General features: G+C 42.4%; 1 protein-coding gene across 4 annotated transcripts in view; it reads right to left on the bottom strand.

Moving 5' to 3' along the window:
* Positions 1-20,069, bottom strand: part of ZNF521 (zinc finger protein 521) — a 671,937-nt gene that overhangs the window by 85,278 nt on the left and 566,590 nt on the right. For all 4 annotated transcript variants that reach the window (XM_078687407.1, XM_078687409.1, XM_078687406.1 and 1 more), the window contains one exon: positions 10,075-10,206. In XM_078687407.1, coding sequence (XP_078543533.1) covers positions 10,075-10,206 — 132 coding nt within the window. The remainder of the gene's footprint in view (positions 1-10,074; positions 10,207-20,069) is intronic.

Raw genomic sequence — 20,069 nt, 5'->3', positions numbered from 1 at the left:
AGTTACTCGAGCCTTCTTTGACTGTGGAAATTTTGCATCCATTTCTATTGAGGGAAAAGTTTGATTTTAGTTTGCAAATGCAGACAAACGTACAAGTCTGTGTGTGTTATGACACTTACAAAGCAAACCACACATTGGATGGCCCATTTCTAACCTCTTACGTGGGATTGACAGCTGCACATTTCTCTGTACTCGTGGTGAAAAAATCCACAGTAGTGAACCCATTTCTGCCTCACATGAATACCTTTGTGAATTCTTAAAATGTGTATCCTAGGTATATTTGGCTGTGAAAATGTGTCTATGCCCGAAAATACCTTAATGATTTGGGCCCAAAGTATGCATGGCATCAAGAATGCCAATGTCACAGAAAATAGGTGAAAATAGATGTGGAGATGCTAAGTCTGGGGGATATACATCTGCAATTTTTTCCTTCTTTCATCCCTTTTTGTTACCTGTCCGCTACTCCAGCCTTTCTCCTCCCTTCCAATTTGGGTGACATACATGCACCCTTTATCACGGAACAGTGTCCTCATTGATCTTACTACTATTTGAGGAGCACGGACACTGGACCTCAACGCGCTCCTGGTCCCCCCCTCCCTTTTTGTTGACTCAGAGATGCTAAGTCTATCATTAACTTTGTGGCCTGCCTAGAGTGAGGACAGCTCCTCTCAGGGCTACCCTCAATTCTGCTGCTGGGCTCTTAACTGGCACAAAAAAATACCACCACATCTCTCTGGACTCGCGGGACCTGAATTGGCTCCCATATGAAGCTCGGATACAGTTAAATATTGCATGCATGGCTCACAAGCTATCCACTTCAAGGCCCTGCTGTACCTCGCACAGAAACTGGAGCTCTCCTGTGGTTCTAGAGCCTCCAGAAGCGCCAGTACCCTTTTGCTAAAACCACATAAATTCAAAGAAAAAAGGACATATAACCGAGCCTTCTCCAGGATGGCTCCAAGGATCTGGAACGCCCTTCCCCCCGAAGTAAGGGTGAACTCTTCCACCGTTTTCTTAAAAAAAAGAAGTCAAAGGGCTCTTGATGAAGAAATTTCTGCCTGAGCCTGGCCCCTTCATCTGATTCTGGGACCATACACTTGACTTTGACCCAGCCACCAGGCTCTTGAGTTTGTCAGACAATTCTAGAATGTGATTTTGTTGCGGTGTTGATTCTGTTGTGTTTGCTTATCCCTCACGAGAATATTGGTCAATCTTAGACTTTGACTTCGCCCATATGGCCTATGCAAGCAGCAATTTGGGTGTCATATGACTGCAGTACCGCCACATTGGAACCTCTGGAAGAGAACATAAAGCTAAAGAAGCAAGAGTCACCAAACGCATGTATAGCAAAATGGTAGCAGAAAAAATAAAGATTTTGAGATTGAGTCATGGCTTTAAAAAGGCTGGTAGGGTTGAGGCAGTTGTAAGTAACCAAATTCAGATTTCCTGACAAGTCTAAAATGCTGAAATGTTCTTAGGGGGTGTACTGCCAAATAAAAGCAACCATGTAAAATATTGTTAATAGCAGTCACATATTGAACTGTGCGAGCAACCATAGGGATGGCAAAAACCCTTTCCAGAAGACTTATAAGGTGTGGGGTGGGATACAGTGCACCGGGAAGGAGTTTCACCATGAACATTAGGCAATCATTTTATCAGTTGCCCACCCCCCGTCCTTAAAACACAATATTTAACGTACACTCAGTAAAAAAAACAATAACTAGTAAATTAAGCTCTGCAGGGGAACTAATGAAATATTCAATTTGTATGGCGTCTGCCACTACACAAAGGAGGAATATTCCTCAATGGCAGCAAATCATGTACGTGCTTATTAGAAAATTGTGTGCTAGAAACAAAATCCAGAGGAATTGAGAAACGTGCATAAAGAAATTAAGAGATGACAGAAAATATTTAAGAGAAACTAAGAAAGACCACACAGTGCAGAGTTATGTAGGAAAGAGTCAGGTGTCCTTTTGCTTTGGGTGTGAAAGGTAAGTAAAGCTAATGCCAAACATGCACTATAGTCTGACGAAGAGTGAGAGTCAGGCTCTGGAGCCACAGTGATGAGAAGAGGCACAGGGAAACAAGGGCCTGCAATCAGTGTGGTAGGACAAGAAGTCAAAATATGCATTCAGAGACCCCGGAAATAGGTATAGAATGCTAACAACCTAAACCCAGTGTAAAAAAAAGGAAAGGCTCAGGAAAAGACCACTGAGTGTTCAGGCCAACAGAACTTTTGACAGGGAGAGACCAAGTAAGTACGGTAAGGCCAGACATGGTCGGACTGGCATATAGGGCAATCAGACACTGCCCAATGGGCTGGTCTGAAAAGTCAGTTTGTGGGACATTTTTAGGAAGAAGCCTGGGCTGCGCATCGGCTGCTCAGCGAGGCATGCTGTATTGAGGTATCAAATAGAAGCTCCGCCCATTTCCGGCCCATCTTTTCAATTGGCTCCTGTTGCAGTCCTTTCTAAATCGTTGCTTTTCATTCGTGAATAGGCTTAGTAGTCCCTCCTTGGTACCGCCTTGCCTGCACTTTTCACCTCTCATAAGGACTGGACTTTTTACTTGTGATGCTACACTGCTTTATGTAGCCGGTGAGCACTATTTTCTTTAATGATCTTCCCATATTCCCCCCACAACTTTACAGAACGTTGCCCGCTTTTATATGTTTATTAGTAATATATTTATTTAATTTAGAGCGTGGTCCACTTTAACTATAGCGGCTCCACTCATTTATTTATTTAATTTACGGCACAGTCCGCTTTCACTTTTCCGGACGCACTTATTTTTAATTTTTTTTATTTGCAGCGCAGTTTGCTTTCACTGTAGCGGCTGCGCTGCAGAAAGTTTTTTAAGTATTTCTTTTTTCTTTTTGGGTGAAAGTGCCCTATACAGTGCTTTCACTTTAATGTTAGCTGCGCCCCTTTCTTTAGACTCTGCTCACTATAACCTGAATACGGAGAGCAGTGTCTAAAGAAAGGAGCACGGCCACCATTAAAGTGGTTTCGCATTTGCGAGAGTTTGAGCTATTAGCATTAGAAATGACAATGCCTTTTATATAGGTGTTGCTTTTAAAAACGCATAAATAAAAGGCATTGTCATTTATAATGCCAATAGCTTAAACGCTTGCGAATGCAAGATCTATTGCATTCAAAATGCTTGTTTGCGTTGTCTATGGGCCTGAATTATTGTCTTGTGGTTGTGGACCAATTTTTTACTGTTGATGTCCCTGATATTACGGTAGAAATTGCCTGCCGCAAGCACAAATGAATTTGCTCACACATACATTACAAAACACTTCTACAGCATGTCTTTACAAGTTCAAAATGGCCCCAATTTGCAAATGTGGGTCACTTTTTTAGCTATCTGAGTTTCTAATGGGCGCCACTTTTATTCTGGTGCCCGGGCCTACCATAAACGTGCAACTGCTTGTATGTGCTATATTGGGCTTATAAGAGTACAAATAATAATCATGGATTTTGATTGCACATCCTTTTTTTTAGTTTCATATAGCGCAAACTAGACCCGAGACATCAGGCATCAGAGAGCTTTTCATGAGCACCAGTTGCTTTACACAAGGACACATTTATTTTTTTGTTAGGCACGAGAAGATTAAGTGATTTGCCCAGAATCACAGGATGGTGAGTGTCATTGCCCAGACTCGAACCCAGTTTCCCAGCTTCGAGGTCGACTGCTCTAGCTGTAAGTCTACATCCTCTCCCCACATCTGATTTGAATTACTAAGATGTACATATTGCAGACAAAGGAACTTCACAGCTTCTATATTAAGTTTGACAAAGCCAACTAACCTGGCTTTCTTGTTGTAAAGCATGTAAACACAGGCACTCACAAATGTAATGGTGCTCATAATGGTGGCAGAGGTTTTGCAAGTTGAGGTAATGCTGGTAATGCTGGTAATCATGGTAGTGTTGGTAATGATGGAGCTCCTAGTAGTGGTAATAATGGTAGTCATAGTAATGGTAGTGGTGGGGGTAATGATAGTAGTAATGATAATTCCACCAATAATGGTGGCAAATATAATGGTGGTAATGCTGGTGGTGTTGGTGGAGGTAATGGTAATGGTGGTCATGGTGATCATGGCAGTACCAGTGTTAGAGGTAATGCTAGTAATTCTAATTGTGGTGAGACTACCAAAAATATTTTTAAAACAAATTTACAGCCGCAAACAGAAAATGCCCAAAATATTGGTTTCTTTATAAACTGTAAGTATGAGATAAATACTTGAGCATGCAATGAGAAAGCATATTTTTCAGGTGTAAAATAAATCGTCGTGTTTTGCACTGAAGCACTCTACAGCAGGAGGAATATTGTGCCAATAGCATGTGTTTAGAGAGTAATACTCCGCTGAGCCCACAATATGTATATTTAAGAATTATTAACATAACACCTGATAGACAACTATCTATAGCCAAACCTAAAAGTTAATTAAAAACACCAATAAACACTAAGATGTACACACCCAATGAGCAAGTCCTTGGTCTTCCATAGTTTGTAAAATGTGTTTAAAAAAACTAAGTATAGTACAATATGCCACAAACAAGCACATAAGTAAATACAATTAACAAAATCCAACATAGGTACAAGAGAGCACAAAGGATAAAGCTTGCATTACACAATCAGAAGTAGACATTGAGAGTAGATTTGTTAACATAAGCACAAACCAAATTAAAATATAACACAACTTCTAATTTCACTGAACATAGGACCACACCCGCTTAAATTTTAGCCAAGAGCGTGAGCCTCTGGCTTTGGCAAGCGTCAACTCAATTTCATCTATATCTCTCAACAGGACCCAAAAATCTTTAATACTGGGACTTATTTTTTCAATCCACGTTCGAGCAATACACAAACGAACACATACAATTATAATTGAGACAAATAATCCAGTAAGACAACCCCGTTCTTGTATTGCCCCCAGTACTATTTCCTTTTCAGTCATCTGAATATCATGACCCACTAACATAGAAAGAGCATGGTTAACACCAGACCAAAGGAAGCTCAACCTTGGGCAGGTAATAAACATATGCCGTGGTTCGGCGGCAAACTCCTGACATTTCTGGCAATATTATTTAGATGATAATGATTGGTTCACAGCCCATTTAGAAATAAACTCAGGGGTATAATATAGCATAAATATAACCCGATGCTGCTACAATTTCAAATTCACGGATGCTACTGCTGAATCTACAGTTTCCAATGATTCCTGTACTTCTTCTTAAGGTATAACTGTATTGAACATCCGACTTAACTTTAGTGCAATCTGCATACCATCATCACTAGCATTGGCTAACAGCTTCTGATATACTTTGCCTATAAGCCCTCGACCTAAAATCTGAAAGAATGCTGACAAGACCTCATTTGAAGAGGGCACCTGTAATAGGCCAAGTCAGCGAATAAAGTAATCTCTAATTTGTAAATACTTTAAAAATGTGTTCTGCGATACCGTATACTCTTCTTTCAGAGCAGCAAACGACCGAAACCCTTGCCCATTATACAGCTGTCCAAGCTGTACCACACCCTTACTTTGCCACCTTTTCCCAGCAGAGTCATGAAATATCTCATTTAATATGTGGTTCCCCCACAGCCTGATATACACATGTAACTTTGGAAAAGAATATGCCTTAGAAACGTCCTGCTATATCCTAACAATGTCCCTAACTACCTTAAATCAAACCCTCTCATAGTAGTTAGGGTCAGCAGTTTTCTATAACAAAAACCCTGTATCAATGCCGCAGGCCACTTGATACGAGAACCAAGTTGTACCAAAATCGGGTCCCTAAAGCAAACTTTGAATTTGGCCGACAAATGCAGCCCAAAAGTATCATTTAAAATCTGGTAACTTGAAACAGACACGTTTATATGACAACTTGATATACCGAAGCACTCTCCTTCCACGCCGATAACTCCAAATGAAGCTACCTATTGCACATAAACGTTAAAAAACATGCCAACGGTACCCGCAGAGCAATTGTGCAACAATAATACAGAAACTTAGGGAGAATATTCATTTTGACAATATAGCACCTACCAACTATACTAAGAGGAACGCAGTGCCAACTGCACAGTTTAGCAACCACCCTCTTTAGCAATAATTCAGAATTTAATGTAATCTCCTCCTCTACTCAACTACTAAGGCAAACTCCTCAATACGTTGCTGTTAGTGTGATGCCCAATGCTACTGGAGCCCAATGCTGGAGAATGTGTAAATGACTTCAATGATTTTATACGTTTCACACAAAGTACTTATGGGGTGCTTTAATGGGAGCACATTCAAAAGCCTGGCAAATCAACACGTACCCAAGGCAGCTCTGCATTTTCCTGTTGCAGAGAGAAGTCAGACAGCACTTGTGATATGGTAAACACAGGAATAATATGGTAAATACTGGAATTAGAGTGCCAACAGCTTACGGGGTAGATGACAGCTAAAAATGTTCACACACTGTGCGCAGGGCCGGCCTAAGGCATGTGCAAGCTGTGCACCTGCACAGGGCCGCCAAACTCCAGGGGCCGCCACGCCAATATATATCCTTAGATACATATTTGCGTGGCGGCCCCTGGCAGGGATATGGCGGCCTCGGGCCCCCTACCTACACTCCCTGCTCAGGGCCTCTGTGAGCCTAGAGCCTGCTGTGCGCCGTATGTCACGAAGGAGTGGGACAGCTCCCTCCCATCGTAAGGTGTGATAACCAGTGGCACTCTGTGCAGGTAAGCACAGTGAGGTGGTGCGGCGGGGATGAGGTGTGGAAGTGACAAACGACAGAATAGGGATGATAAAATAAATAAAACCATTAACCTTTCGCTCGGCGATGCGGTGAGCGCAAGGCAAGTGGTTTTATTTATTTTTTTGTTTTATTTTCCCTATTCCGTCATATGTCACCCCCCCCTGCGCTGCCCTGGCCCCACGCCGCCCCACCACGCCTACCTGCACGGGCCGTTACTGGTGATAACTCGGACTCGCCAGTGGCGTAGCTTGAGTGCCATGGGCCTAAGTGCAAGCTGTGACTATGGATACCCACATTGGACAGTAAAATGCACCTTGACCTGGGGTGCAGAAGACCTCTTACACCCACTGGCCCTGGTAGTACCGGACCATTGATAGCTACTCACTTGGGAAAGACTGTTCCCAAGGCACCCATAGTTTCACCTAGGCTGTGCATAGCCATAATGAGATGTAATATCGCCAAACCTGGCCTGGCAGCATATCTTAGCAAGTTGAGCACATCTTTCAGTGCTGCAGCTTCGCCACAGAAGTGTGCCTTTTTGGGGGTTCAAAAACATAATTAAACATTAATGGCACTTAGTAAGTGCTTAAGATTTACATTGTAATGCTGCAAAACAATTTACTTGAAAGTCTCACTGATCAGATGGAACAGAATGTTTAATTACCAACAGCCCTTTCATCTGGGCTTTTAAATGCGTGAGCCATTTGTTTTGAATAATACCCAGATCCATCCATCTGTGCAATCATAAAACCAAGATGAGGCGTCTACCAGTCAACCCCATGCACGCGTTTTTTGTTTTACGTTTTTTCAACTCAGTGGGAATGATGCTCTCAGTTTCCATGTGGGTGTGGATTTCACCGGTCGCGCAATATACTGCGTGGATGGGTGCTGCGGGTTATCCCCACAGTGAGGAACTGCAACTGCTGTGGGACTTGACCTGGTAGAGACTTGGCCATTTATGCAGCGGAATGTGATGAACCAACCAATATCATAACATGATTACAAATACGTTTGCAAATTCCAACAACCACACACAAAGAGGACCTCACGCTGGTGGGCATAACACCCTTGCCACATGGGGAATATTGGGAAAATGACGAGGGATGGTGGATAGAATATGTGACATCGGACCCCCATGGCAAAGCATTCGCTTGAGTACCTAGATTGAAATCCACCACACACAGACAGAACAGGGTAAGCCGGGATGGACACAGCCAGAGTGGGTTAGAGAATTATTAGCTTTAATTTATATATGGTTGTTGCTGGGACCAAGAAAGTGATAGAGCTCAGGTTAAGTCAAGGGGAGACCAGGCTGGGTTTACAAGAGGAGTAGGGTAGAAGACGATTAACGAGCAAAAAACAGAAAAAGCCTGGGCTAGGGGGAAAATAAATAGTGGTGAAATGTGTTAGGATAATAGGAGTGGTATATCTATAAACGTTTGGTGGTTTTGATGTTAAAGAAAGGAGGGAGGCTAGACTGTTGGGGCGGGTGATATTAGGCATGGGGATGGGTTAAGAGTTCAGTATTAGTATAATTGTAAAGAACCATGGGGCATATTATCAAGGGGGTTTATCTCCGCTTTTTTGGCTTTAAAAGCCAAGAAAGCGGAGATAAAATTATCTCCCTATTACCAAGCTGTCGCTAACACCAGTTAGCGACAGCTAATAGGAGATAGCGACTATCTTGGGCCCCGCTTTGCATGTCAGTGATATTTATCACTAATGACATGCAAAGTGGGCGTGCCAAGATGTTAGCGACTGGAAACAGTCGCTAACATCGCTATCTCCTATTACCAACTTTTGGAGATATTCGCGCTAAGCGCGAATATCTCCAAAAGCTAACACCTGCCCTGAGCAGTTCTTAGCCATGTTAACCAATGGGAGGTGGATAACATGGCTAAGAGCATTTGCTCGATAATGCATGAATATCGCTGACTTTTCAGCGATATTCATGCATTGCGGCCGTTTTTTATCGCATTTGCGATAAACCTTGCTAATAGCAAGGTTTATCTGCGATAAAAATCGCCGATGTGCGGCGATAATTTTTGTCTCTAAACAAGTTAGAGACAAAAATTATCTCTATTGGTTGGTAATATGCCCCCATGTGCGGCCGGACTGAAGGTTTGTTCTTGTTTCTTGTGAGCTCTGCATGCTTCCAAATAATGCAACCTTTTCCGCAAAACTTAAACAAGAGTCAGTCATTTCTCAAGGTGATACATTTGTTTTTGAATTAGCCACGTTAAGAGTTTCAGAGGAAGCAATTTAAGAGTATAAGAGACACAAACAGATACCCAGAGAAGTGCCCAAACACCCGGTAATATGCATTACACATTGTTGCTGTAAACTGTAATTTACCTAGCAGGCACATTACGAATTCCTGTTCTGAATTTCCTGTGTCTGCCTTTTTTTTTATCAGCGGATCAGTAGCCCTGATGCGTTTTATGGGAGCTGACTATTAGTTAAAATGTTGGGGCACCTCAGTTTCATATTCAAATGAATTTTCACAAAAAGTATCAATGAACTGAAAAAGAATCTTCTAGAATCTTCTAGAAAAGGAGTTTCTAAATGGATATAGAGATAATATAACAGAACAAATGTTAAATCTTTTTGAAAGGAAATCTTTTTTCTATGTAAAGGATATTTACTTCAATGCTTCGTACAGTGCACTACAACAGTAACTAAAAATACTTTAAAATTCAAGACTTTATATTATTTTTATTCATAAAAGTATTTAGGAGTCATTAAGACAGTCAAAAGACCTTGGCCCAAAAACATTTAGTGGTGAAAGACACACTGTAAAAACATTTGCACCATTGTACTACTATTTGTGATCCAAACTGAGCATTTCCACCAGGGCAAAGAACAGTGCAAAGTGATTTCACACAATTTTTCCTGGAGTTACATTATAAGATTTGTAGCAAGTAAATACTCAGTTTGGTTTTATTACATATTCAACAAAAAAAGAGCTAAACCAATTTGCACTATTTTTTCAGAAAGGAGATTCAGGTTTTGGATTTCTTGCCTAAACCTGGTATTGTACATTTGAAATCAATTATATTAATCTAATTTGTTTCTCCATTTTTGCACTAGTGAAAATATTGTGCCGTGATAAGGAAAAGCAATTGCTTTGCCCCAGTACACGTCACACAAACAGAACAAATTTGTGCAAATTGATATAACAGTTTTTGCACCATTGCCCAATATACCACTACCACAGCATGTCTACTTTAGAAACATCTCTTTTTTTACATGTAGATCTGTGAAGAACCAAATGTAAACTATTCGGATACCTCGCGCTTGGCATAAATGGGAGCTTTGCTTTCCGTACCTGTAAAACACACCGGACACTTGAAGGTGCCACCCATTCCTTCAAAACTGTGCTCGATCAAATGGCACTGGAGCTTGGCTGGTGAATCAAATGTCTGACTGCACAGTTTGCACTCGTGATTCAGTCCTTCATCTAGAATAGAAAGAGAAGAAAGAGGCAAACTGTCACAGCATTCCTTGGGACTTCCATCCAGCAACACAACAGCTACAGAACATTCCTGGCAGCTATGACTCTGAAAACAGACTTGTAGAGACCACTGGAATTGGGCAAAGGAAACATTTAGGAACATTGAAGGCAATTTGTATACCTTTGAGACTCATATGCCGGCGTTTAGACGACCATTTCATCTAACAACAATTTGAGGACATGTGTATACCAGTGGGCAGGGTGGGCACTGGCTTTGTTTCCAAATCTAGGACTACGAGGCATCCATGGAAGAAAAACAGCTTTGTCAAAATGAACTAGACAAAGCAGGGACATGGGGACATATTAGCAAGGGCCAGATCCCCGCTTTATCAGCACTTTTTGCCAATAAAACGGCGATTTTCTTATCGCCCAATTACCAAGCTATCGCTAACAGCAGTTAGCGACAGCTTCCAGGCGATAGCGACCGGTTTGGGGCCCGCTTTGCATGTCAGCGATATTTATCGCTAATGACATGCAAAGTGGGCATACCCAAACCCAATTACCAAGCTATCGCTAACAGCAGTTAGCGACAGCTTCCAGGCGATAGCGACCGGTTTGGGGCCCGCTTTGCATGTCAGCGATATTTATCGCTAATGACATGCAAAGTGGGCATACCCAAACTGGTAGCGACTGAAAGCAGTCGCTAACACACCTATTGCCTATTAGCAATACCCGCGACGCAATAAAAAAAAGTGCGCTAACCGCGATTAGCACCAGAATTTTACACCTGGTAAAAACCTGACTTAGCCATAATAGTCGATGGGAGGTGGAATCTATGGCTAAGTCTCCACCTGCATATTAGCGAGATTTTCCTTAGCGATGGAATTTTTATTGTTGGAAATCTCATGTTAAAGATGGGATTTGCCGCTATCGCTGGATTTTTTTATCGCTGTTGTGATAAACGTTGGTAATACTGCGTTATCTTCACGATAAAATCCAGCGATAGTAGGCGATAAAAAAATAGCGCTAAGCGCGGTTTGCGATATGCCCCATGGTTTCCAATAAATTAAGCAGCAACAATCTAACTGTTGCAGGAACCTCAATCTGTGACTGCAGGGAAGCATCAAATGTACAACATAACACCCAGGCTTCCTTGGAGAAAGTGGAGATTCTAAACAGCATAAAATTATTTTTATGGCAGTCCTAGAAGTTACTTTAGTCACTAACGTGCACCAAATTGGAGCTGACATCCGTAGACATGGCTCAGTGTCAACATATTCATGGTGAAATAGTTTTCTTTGAAGTGCAACAGCTTTGGGCTTACTTTCTGCTTTCAAGTCCCTCTAGCTGAGCAGAAATTTCTAAAATAGGCCTTTAGATCAATACATAGGCTTTCTGTTTATCATAAACATGCACATTCATCATGAGGGACAGCGAGCTTCAAGCCAAGACTACATTTACCTGATTGGCACTTTCATCAGAGGCCATAGTGCTGTGCTTAGCAGTGCTTGCCTAGCAGGCTTCCGCCCAGGATATTGGCTGAGACTGTGGTTGTTAAGAAAGGTACCATTTACCTTCATAAGTTAGTGACTGACTGTTCACTATTCGTCTTATGCTTGGGAATTTGTTTTATGGGATAGAAAGCATGCATGTATGTTCATTTATAGGGGTTCTAAAGGTCCTACATGACAGGCTAGCACAACTTCACACTTGTTCAAATGTCAAGACAGACTCACAAACCACCAACAGTAAATTAATGAATCTACCTGGGAGGTCTGTTTTCTAAAAGATGGGAGGGTGCACTCTCCTCTGATTAGTAGTGGGTATGGCAGGAGGCATTGGCTCTAAACCAACAAGGGTTGAGCTCTTGAGACCTCTATCTTAATCCATTTCTACTGTTTCGGCCCTTGGTGTGGGTGGGGAGTTGGGGTTATGTTTGGATTGTTCAGTAATTTTGTAACAAGAATACTGCTGATGGGCCAAGGCCTTGTGTTGATAAATTCCCTGTTTATGAAAATTGATGCAGAGATTTGAACCATAAACCAACAAAGGCATGGTGACAGGAAGGGTGCCCTACCTTCTAACCAATAGCAGACATGATACAAAAAAGGAGGGCCTGTCTTCCAACCAACAGAAGACATGGTCAAAGGAAAGAGTCTATTTCTTCTAACCAACATCAAACATGGCAGAAAGAGGGTGGCTCTGTCTTGTAACCAACAGCAGGCATAGTAAAAATAAAAACCAGGCTGCTCTGTCGACTGAACCAAAAGTCGGCATGGTAAAATATGGCTGTGTTCGCTACATGGAAGGGGACATGGTAAAAAGATGGAGACCTCATCTTCTAACCAGTAATCTCACCGCAATCCCAGGGAGCATTGTTGTTTCACCTCTAATGGACATGGTAAAAGCAATGTGTTGTCTTCCAATTAATAATAAACTGGTAAAAATCGAAAATCTGTGTTTTTCAACCAAAGATGACTTGGTAAAAAGCAGGACATTTTGCCTTCTAACCAGTAGAATACATGGTAGAAAGCAGGAGGGTCTGTTGCCTCACCGACAGGGGGCTTCGTAAAGATAAGGTGGCCTCATGCTCTAACCAAGCATGGAAATATACTAAAAGGAAAGCAGACTTATCTTCTAACCAATCATGGGCATGGTAAACAAAATACAGGAGGCACTCTCTTATCACTTTCATACCACTGTAAAAAGATAGCCCCAAGACAGGGGTGTTATATTTTGGTTAGTAGTGCACAGGATAAAATGTGATTGATATTCCTACAAATGTTAAAAGATACGTTATAAAGTGAGCAGGTTACAGACACTCTGGCCCACAGGCACTATTGAGATGGGGATCCCGAGGGACCCTCAGGGGCTAAAATAAAAAAAGAAGTGTGCCGTGGGCACTGCAGTACTCCCACAGGTACCATTGCAGCCCTCTCTTGAGTTACTGTGGCATTGCAGTGGGAGCCTCTGCTCAAGCTTCACCCCATGGTACCACAGAGCTAAGCAAGGTTCCTTGAGGAATTTTGCATTGTACTATGGTACCATGGAGGTGAAGCTTGAGCGGTGTGTACAGTGGGAGTGCAACGGTACCCACAACATTTTTTTTTAAAAAGAAATGTGGGTTTTCCACCCACAGGAGTTGGCTACAGGGTGTGACCAGACATCAGGACCCACGCTCAACAAACTTGTGCCCAGATAGGGTTGGTCTCCCACAGGGGGATCCTCCCCCTGCACACGTACAAAAGCTGTGCGTAGCCGGGGTATCGGCTTATTATGATTAAAACAAAATGCACAAACATGCATTGAAAATTTCAAAGTTATAATTAGATATTGTAATGAGATCTTCTGTTATGTTAAAAAAAAACAGTAATTGACTGAAAAAAAGTTAAATGACGTTAGAGTTAAGTAGCGTAATAAAATCTTAGCTTGCAATACAAAAAAAAAGAAATTCACTGAAACAAAATATGGGTAAAAGTGACTCCATAGCTATGGGTTTAAATAAGATATAAACTAAGGATTAAACATTTTAAAAACAATCAAATTTTCCAGTTATAGTTAAGTGAACTAACTATAACGTGTGCCCCTCTCATGTACTGTTTATGATCTCACACATTATCTCACTCATGATATATTAAATGGCATAATTGACAACATCATTGATGACAACTTAAATTACATCTTTAATGACATCACTGATGACATCATTCAGTCATTGTGACAACGTTCTATAGAGATGGTTCCTTAGGGGTGATAGGGAAGGCAATTCAACAAGCTACACTGGTACAGTTTTCTATCACCAATCAAGTGGTAATTGAGAAATAATTGGAACCACATGTTGGACACATAGCATATCATGCAATAGACTTCACTGCATAAGTTCTGTTTGCTTCTGTCAAATTTCACTTTGGATAAGTTTAAATACCTCTAAACATGATCGGCTACTTTAAAGACAGTTAATATGAAGTAAGGTCACACAAAAAAAAAATGTATGAACATTGATGGGATAGCAAATAATTGCCTCAGCTTGAAACATGACTAACTGACAGAAATATTCTTTCTGCTGTGTGCATCACAAGCCAGCAAACATCTGGACAATTAGAGGAAAGTTAAATAGGCGGTGTGCTTTGATGGGATACAGCAGTTGAACGGATCAAGTTAGTTTAATGACGTGCTCACCACGCCGATTAGAGGAGTGAATGTGCATTACATAGGTGTGCAGTGTAGGCCTGGAAAAGAAGTACAGAGGACATATTTTAAGGATAGCCACCAAATGTACTAGGTCCTCAACACAAGTGACCCAGTGGGGTATATGTTATTTATCGCTCCAATCAACTCGGATACCCTCGATAATTGACTGGCTGGTAAATAACTTCAGTTAAAAGTTTTCCTCATTCCAATGAGGACTAAGATGCACAGTTTGGTGCTTTCACCGAGTTCTGCATGTTACTCTACATTTTCCAGACATGGCTTACCTGTTAAATTTATTAAATTATATTTCGGGGTGCAGACGTTATTGTATATGGTAATTACCGGGTGCAGTAAATTCTGGCACACTGATAATTGTGAATCACCTACAAACGGCTGCTTTGCTCAGGGTTTGCAATTTACTGGGTCATTCACGAAGAGGGTCTAACTCGAAATTATTTGCATAGTTATTGCCTAGTCTGGAGTTGGTCCTATTGGACACCAATGACTTAGAATGTTTAAGGTAATGAAATTGAGTCAACAAGAGCACATATATTTTAGGGGAATAAACTTCATAGCAGTGATAAACAAGAATCTACAGTGAAGATATGAATAAGGTAAAAAGTGACAAACAAATAACCATGTAATAAGGCCACATGAACAGCAGAGTAGCCTCATAAAGTGGTAAATGCTTCCAAGAAGTGGCTACATTTGAAGAAGGGGATCTGTGGTTTTTCTCCTAAAATGTAAGTTGTCGGTTTAACCGCATGCGTGCGGCGGTTTACGCGCTGCGCGGCTTTTTTTAAAAAGCTGCGTTACACGACGAGCTCAGCTCGTCATCAGCGTGCGAGCGGCGCAACTGATGACGAGCTGAGCTCGTCATCAGCGCTTAAGTGGTTAAAAATATCACCAAATGCTGATATGTTGCACTTCAAAAAATGTATTTTTCATTAGAAGTTAAAAAGCATGCTGCTTGGGTATTGGAACATACATAGACAAAGCTCAGGATGGCCACAGCATCTGATAGTATTTATAGGCCTAGGAAGTGTATGACATTAGATGAATGAAGTAAAGCATTAAGGGAATACACACTTCCCGATAACATTCCTACAGCAGAATAGCAGCCCCGGGGAACAATATCACGTGTAGTACGGATAAGCAGCAGGAAAATGTAAAGGATAATTGTAGAAATCGAGTAACACATAAAAACAAATGAAGGCAATGGTGGTAAATATGAAACGGTATTTGTAGTAAGCAGAAAACAATGCAAGGAGATGTAAGTGAAAGAAAAATATAGGTGTAATAGGCGTAAATCAGTTGTAATTTCCAAATCCAGCGCATGTACAATATCCCCTTTATGACTAATGCTGAAATGTCCGTCTGTATTTTAAGCACCTAGCCCTATGTACCATCCATTATCTTTCTTTGACTTCCTCTCTCAAATTGAATTGCTCCTCCTGCTTCCTCTGTTTACTCTGAAGATAGACCATTTTTGTGAAAGTCCATGTGGAAATTGAAGGCAAATGAAAGTAGAACATTAAAAAAAAAACATGCTGCTGGAGGTAACTTAAAGCAATTCAATCAAAACTAATTATTTTCTGCTCTCTGAAAAGGTGGCAGCCGATAGTAATTGGAAAAGAGGCTGCCCAATCCATTTGTGAAAGTAAAATTCACAGCCAATAGATTTAACAACTGTTATACAGCAGAATATTCAATTAAGAGATTAAACAAGCAGAGTATTTGAAAGTAAAAGGTCCAGCTAAAAAAATACAGCCCTTAGCTCGGCTGGGATTGGTGCGCCAGGGATCAGAGTTCACGCCGCATGATTATCTGGTTAAGACCGGTTGTGGAGAGTTTGCTTGAGGCAGCCTCAGTCAAGCAATAGATGAGCCTCCACTTGAAGGTCACCGGAGGATTGGCCATGAATGTTAACAAAGTCCACGTGTGTATTTCCAGCCACAGCTTGGGCCTTGTCTACTGAGTCACCTGCAGGAGGGAAATGTACAAATACTGAATCTTGTATAGTAAGATTCACCGGCAAAATGGCTCTCACTCACCTCACTGGTCTCTTGAGGACAGCCGGACTGGGAACCCAAAGCAACCCTGGCAATTTTGTCGGACCAGCCCCTCGAAGGTGGGGGGTGCAAGTGTGAAGCACTGCTGCTTTTCCGGGCGCCGATATTGCGGCTGCGGTAAAACTTCCCCCTGTAACAAAACCAGCTCTCACCGCTGCAAAATGAGCCAACACCCTTCCAGTCTCCCGGGGAAATGCCCGATGCCCGCTGCAGCCAGTCCGGCCCTGCTGTTATGGCACGTGTACGTGGGCCCCTCATTTGGGTTTTAAGACATGGAAGAAGCTACATCCGTCATGCTGCAAAGACTGGAGAGAGAGGCGAGAAAACCAGTCACGTAGAAAGGGGTTTTGTGCTGAGGAGGAAGCGATAATTACAAAACAAGGAAAGGGACTGGAAATGAAGAATACCGCTATGCTCACAAAGTACACTGAGTACATGATAATGCAGCTCGCAAAACAGGTGTTACAGCAGCAATTATCTGAAGAGGGAATAGACGTACACCAAAGCATGGCAGAGATATCTTAACGATGAAAACAAAATTAGTCTCCAAGTAGTAAAGCATGAAAACGGCAGATAACGCAAAAGGAAATTGCTTTTAAAACTACCTCTAAACATGTGGTGCAGCGTTGTTACTTTCAGTTTACAATTCAACCCACATGCCAGACATCTGAAAAAGGCTAGTTGGGGTAAGAGGCAGGGTCCCTACGTAATCAGTTTGTGACTTAAGCAAATAATTGAAATTCGACTCACACTCTGCTATCTGCAAGCAAACTATTGTGAGGGCGCAGGTCAAAGCCCAAGTTGCTATTACAGACTTATATGCAGGGTTCCTCTAATGCTGGTTCTGGCATGCAAGGCTGGAGGGGCACCAGGGTGGCATTGGGGAAAGCAACCACAGGGCCGGCTCTAGGCTCACGGAGGCCCTGAGCAGGGAGTGTAGGTAGGGGGCCCGAGGCCGCCAAATCCCTGCCAGGGGCCGCCACGCAAATATGTATCTAAGGATATATATTGGTGTGGCGGCCTCTGGGGTTTGGCGGCCCTGTGCAGGTGCACAGCTTGCACATGCCTTAGGCCGGCCCTGGCAACCAGGCCTGGCAGATTGCTGTTGACCAGCCCTGGGAGCAAGGGGGTTGCTAGCAACAAGCACTGCTCCCGCTTTTGCTACAGGGGTGCGATATTGCAGCAATGCTGCAAAACCACCTCCCAGTGACAAAACTTGCCCCCACGGGCACAAAACCGGCCCCCAACCCTCCGGCCCACTGGGGAAATGCCCATTGCCCGCTACGGCAAGTCCGGCCCTGCAGGGCACTAAGACTATGCATATCAAAAGCAACCACTATGATACAAAATGACTTTGGGCCCGATGTAGGTCACCAAATACGACCGGTATTTGGTGATTGAGATGTAGGAGGCAATATTTTGCACAATCTGTAAATTTACCGAATCGGTAAATTTACCGATTCTGTAAAATACCGAATCGTAATTTTACCGATTCGGTAAATTCCAGATGTAGGTAGCACTGTTTACAGTGCTACAGGCCTTCAGAATTCGGTATTTTACCACCCAATCCTATTGGGTGATAAAATACCGTATACAGGTGTACATGCACATCTGTGCATGTACACCTGTGCCATGTGACAGACAGACATGCACTTAGGGCATGTCTGTGTGCCACATGGCACACATGCCTGTATTTGGGGTGCTAGAGGGTGTCAAAGTGACACCCCCTGCACCCTTGCTGCAATCGGTATTTACCGAATCGGTAAATACCGATTCGGTAATGCCCATTGATTCCTATGGGCTTCAATGCCCATAGGAATCAATGGGCATTACCGAATCGGTATTTACAGAATCGGTAAATACCGAATCTCAACGATTCGATATTTACCAATTCTGAAATACCTAAATCCCCCCCCCCCTTCATTTTACCACTTTAAATACCGAATCGGTATGATTCGGTATTTGAGAAGTGGTAAAATTAAATTACCTACATCGGGCCCTTTGAGTGTTATTTAAAGGTTGGTAGATGTTCTATCCACCCTATTTAGAGCATACACATATGGCTATGTTGATTAGAGTTTAACCTCTTGGAACATTATTTCCGGCGAAGTTCCCACTTTTTTAATCTTGACAAAGATTCCCACAATAAAAATGTCTTGAAAGGACTCTTTAGTTAAAGTTTATTTCTGTTTTCTTTTTTCACTTGGACAATCTACCTTGCACAACTATCGAGAGGGGTAGTCTGGACTGTGAGGCTACTGGCAAAAATAACTCTGGCAAGGAGCCACTCAAGGTGCCTGTGAGGTATTGCAGCGTTAGCCCGACGAGAAGCACAGCTCATGCCACCAGCTGGTGGGTGAGGGCTCATGCTCTGCAACCAAGGTACCTCTATCTTTGTCCAATCTATCATAATGGATAGCTCGAAATGCTTTTTGGAACTACACACATTGTAACATGATTACTTTGCTAGGGAGTATGTGCGCCTTTCTTTGATTGGAAGGACCAGTAGTCCTCTCTTCCTTCCCCTTGTTATATAGCCTATAAATGGCTATACATTATAAACATGGAGGCTGGGACATTAAAAACATGGCGGAAGTCATCCCTACCCCTTTCTATCTTAATATTACGCATTCAAAAAATGTATCCCAGGTAGTGTACCACAGAAACATCTTCTACTGTGCTCAAAAGCTAGGGTACAGGCAGCACTTAGCAATCAACATCATTGCAAGTTGAGTAGCTCCAGGGCCCTGGGGTGTAAGGAAGCCACTGCCCCCTAATTATACCTCTATTTTTATTCCTAAAAGATTCATATAAAAGTCAGGGTAGCCATTTTCCTTTTTTCACATGAAGGCCCAAGGCAACCTTGTTACATCCCTTGGAACAAGAGTTCTTAAGTTCTCAAGAAGTTTCCTGAGTTAATAAGATTTTGTGTACAACATGACCTGTCCAAGTGTTAGACCTGACATCCTTGGTGCAGTCTTCCCCAAAACATTTTGCATTCATCCTTCTTGTTTTCTGAAATTCTTTGTGTTGGCTACATGGAACTCCGCAAAGTGCAAATAAAACTCTGCCGTGCTTGGCGGAGCTCCGCAAGTGGGGAGTTTCTTTAGATAAATGCCATTTACAGTGATTTTCAGTGCCAGGTGCTTGTCCGCACTGAGTAATCATAGCGAACGGCACCATGCACAGCACAAGCAGGCACTGCTTCCTTTCTGCAGCTCGAGTCGATTGTTACTCGAGCTTCAGCTTTCTCAACGCATAAGGACGGTTTCTCAACGTGAGCGGTCGCGACCACTCGCAATGAAAAATCTGGCCGCATTGAGAAATCTCACGAGGAGGTTGATTTTCCATGCTCGCACTCGCCAACTTGATGTTGACGATCGCAAATTAGAAAAAATCTCCACAGGATGTAGTTTTTCCTCGCTCGTGCTCGACAACTTTGAACGCGAGCAAGGGAAAAACCCTGCTCAGCGAGTTTCTCGGAACTCCGCGAGCTCCACGTAACACGGAGTGTGGAAAACTTCGCAAACTCTGCGAGCAGAGCTGAGATCACCGCCCAGACTTATTTGATCTTTTTGGCACTAAAAACATTTTTTAATTGTTCCA

The sequence above is a fragment of the Lissotriton helveticus genome, chromosome 4_1, assembly GCF_964261635.1.
Source record: "Lissotriton helveticus chromosome 4_1, aLisHel1.1, whole genome shotgun sequence".
Lineage (NCBI taxonomy): Eukaryota > Metazoa > Chordata > Amphibia > Caudata > Salamandridae > Lissotriton > Lissotriton helveticus.
This window is presented reverse-complemented; position numbering and strand designations above follow the sequence as displayed.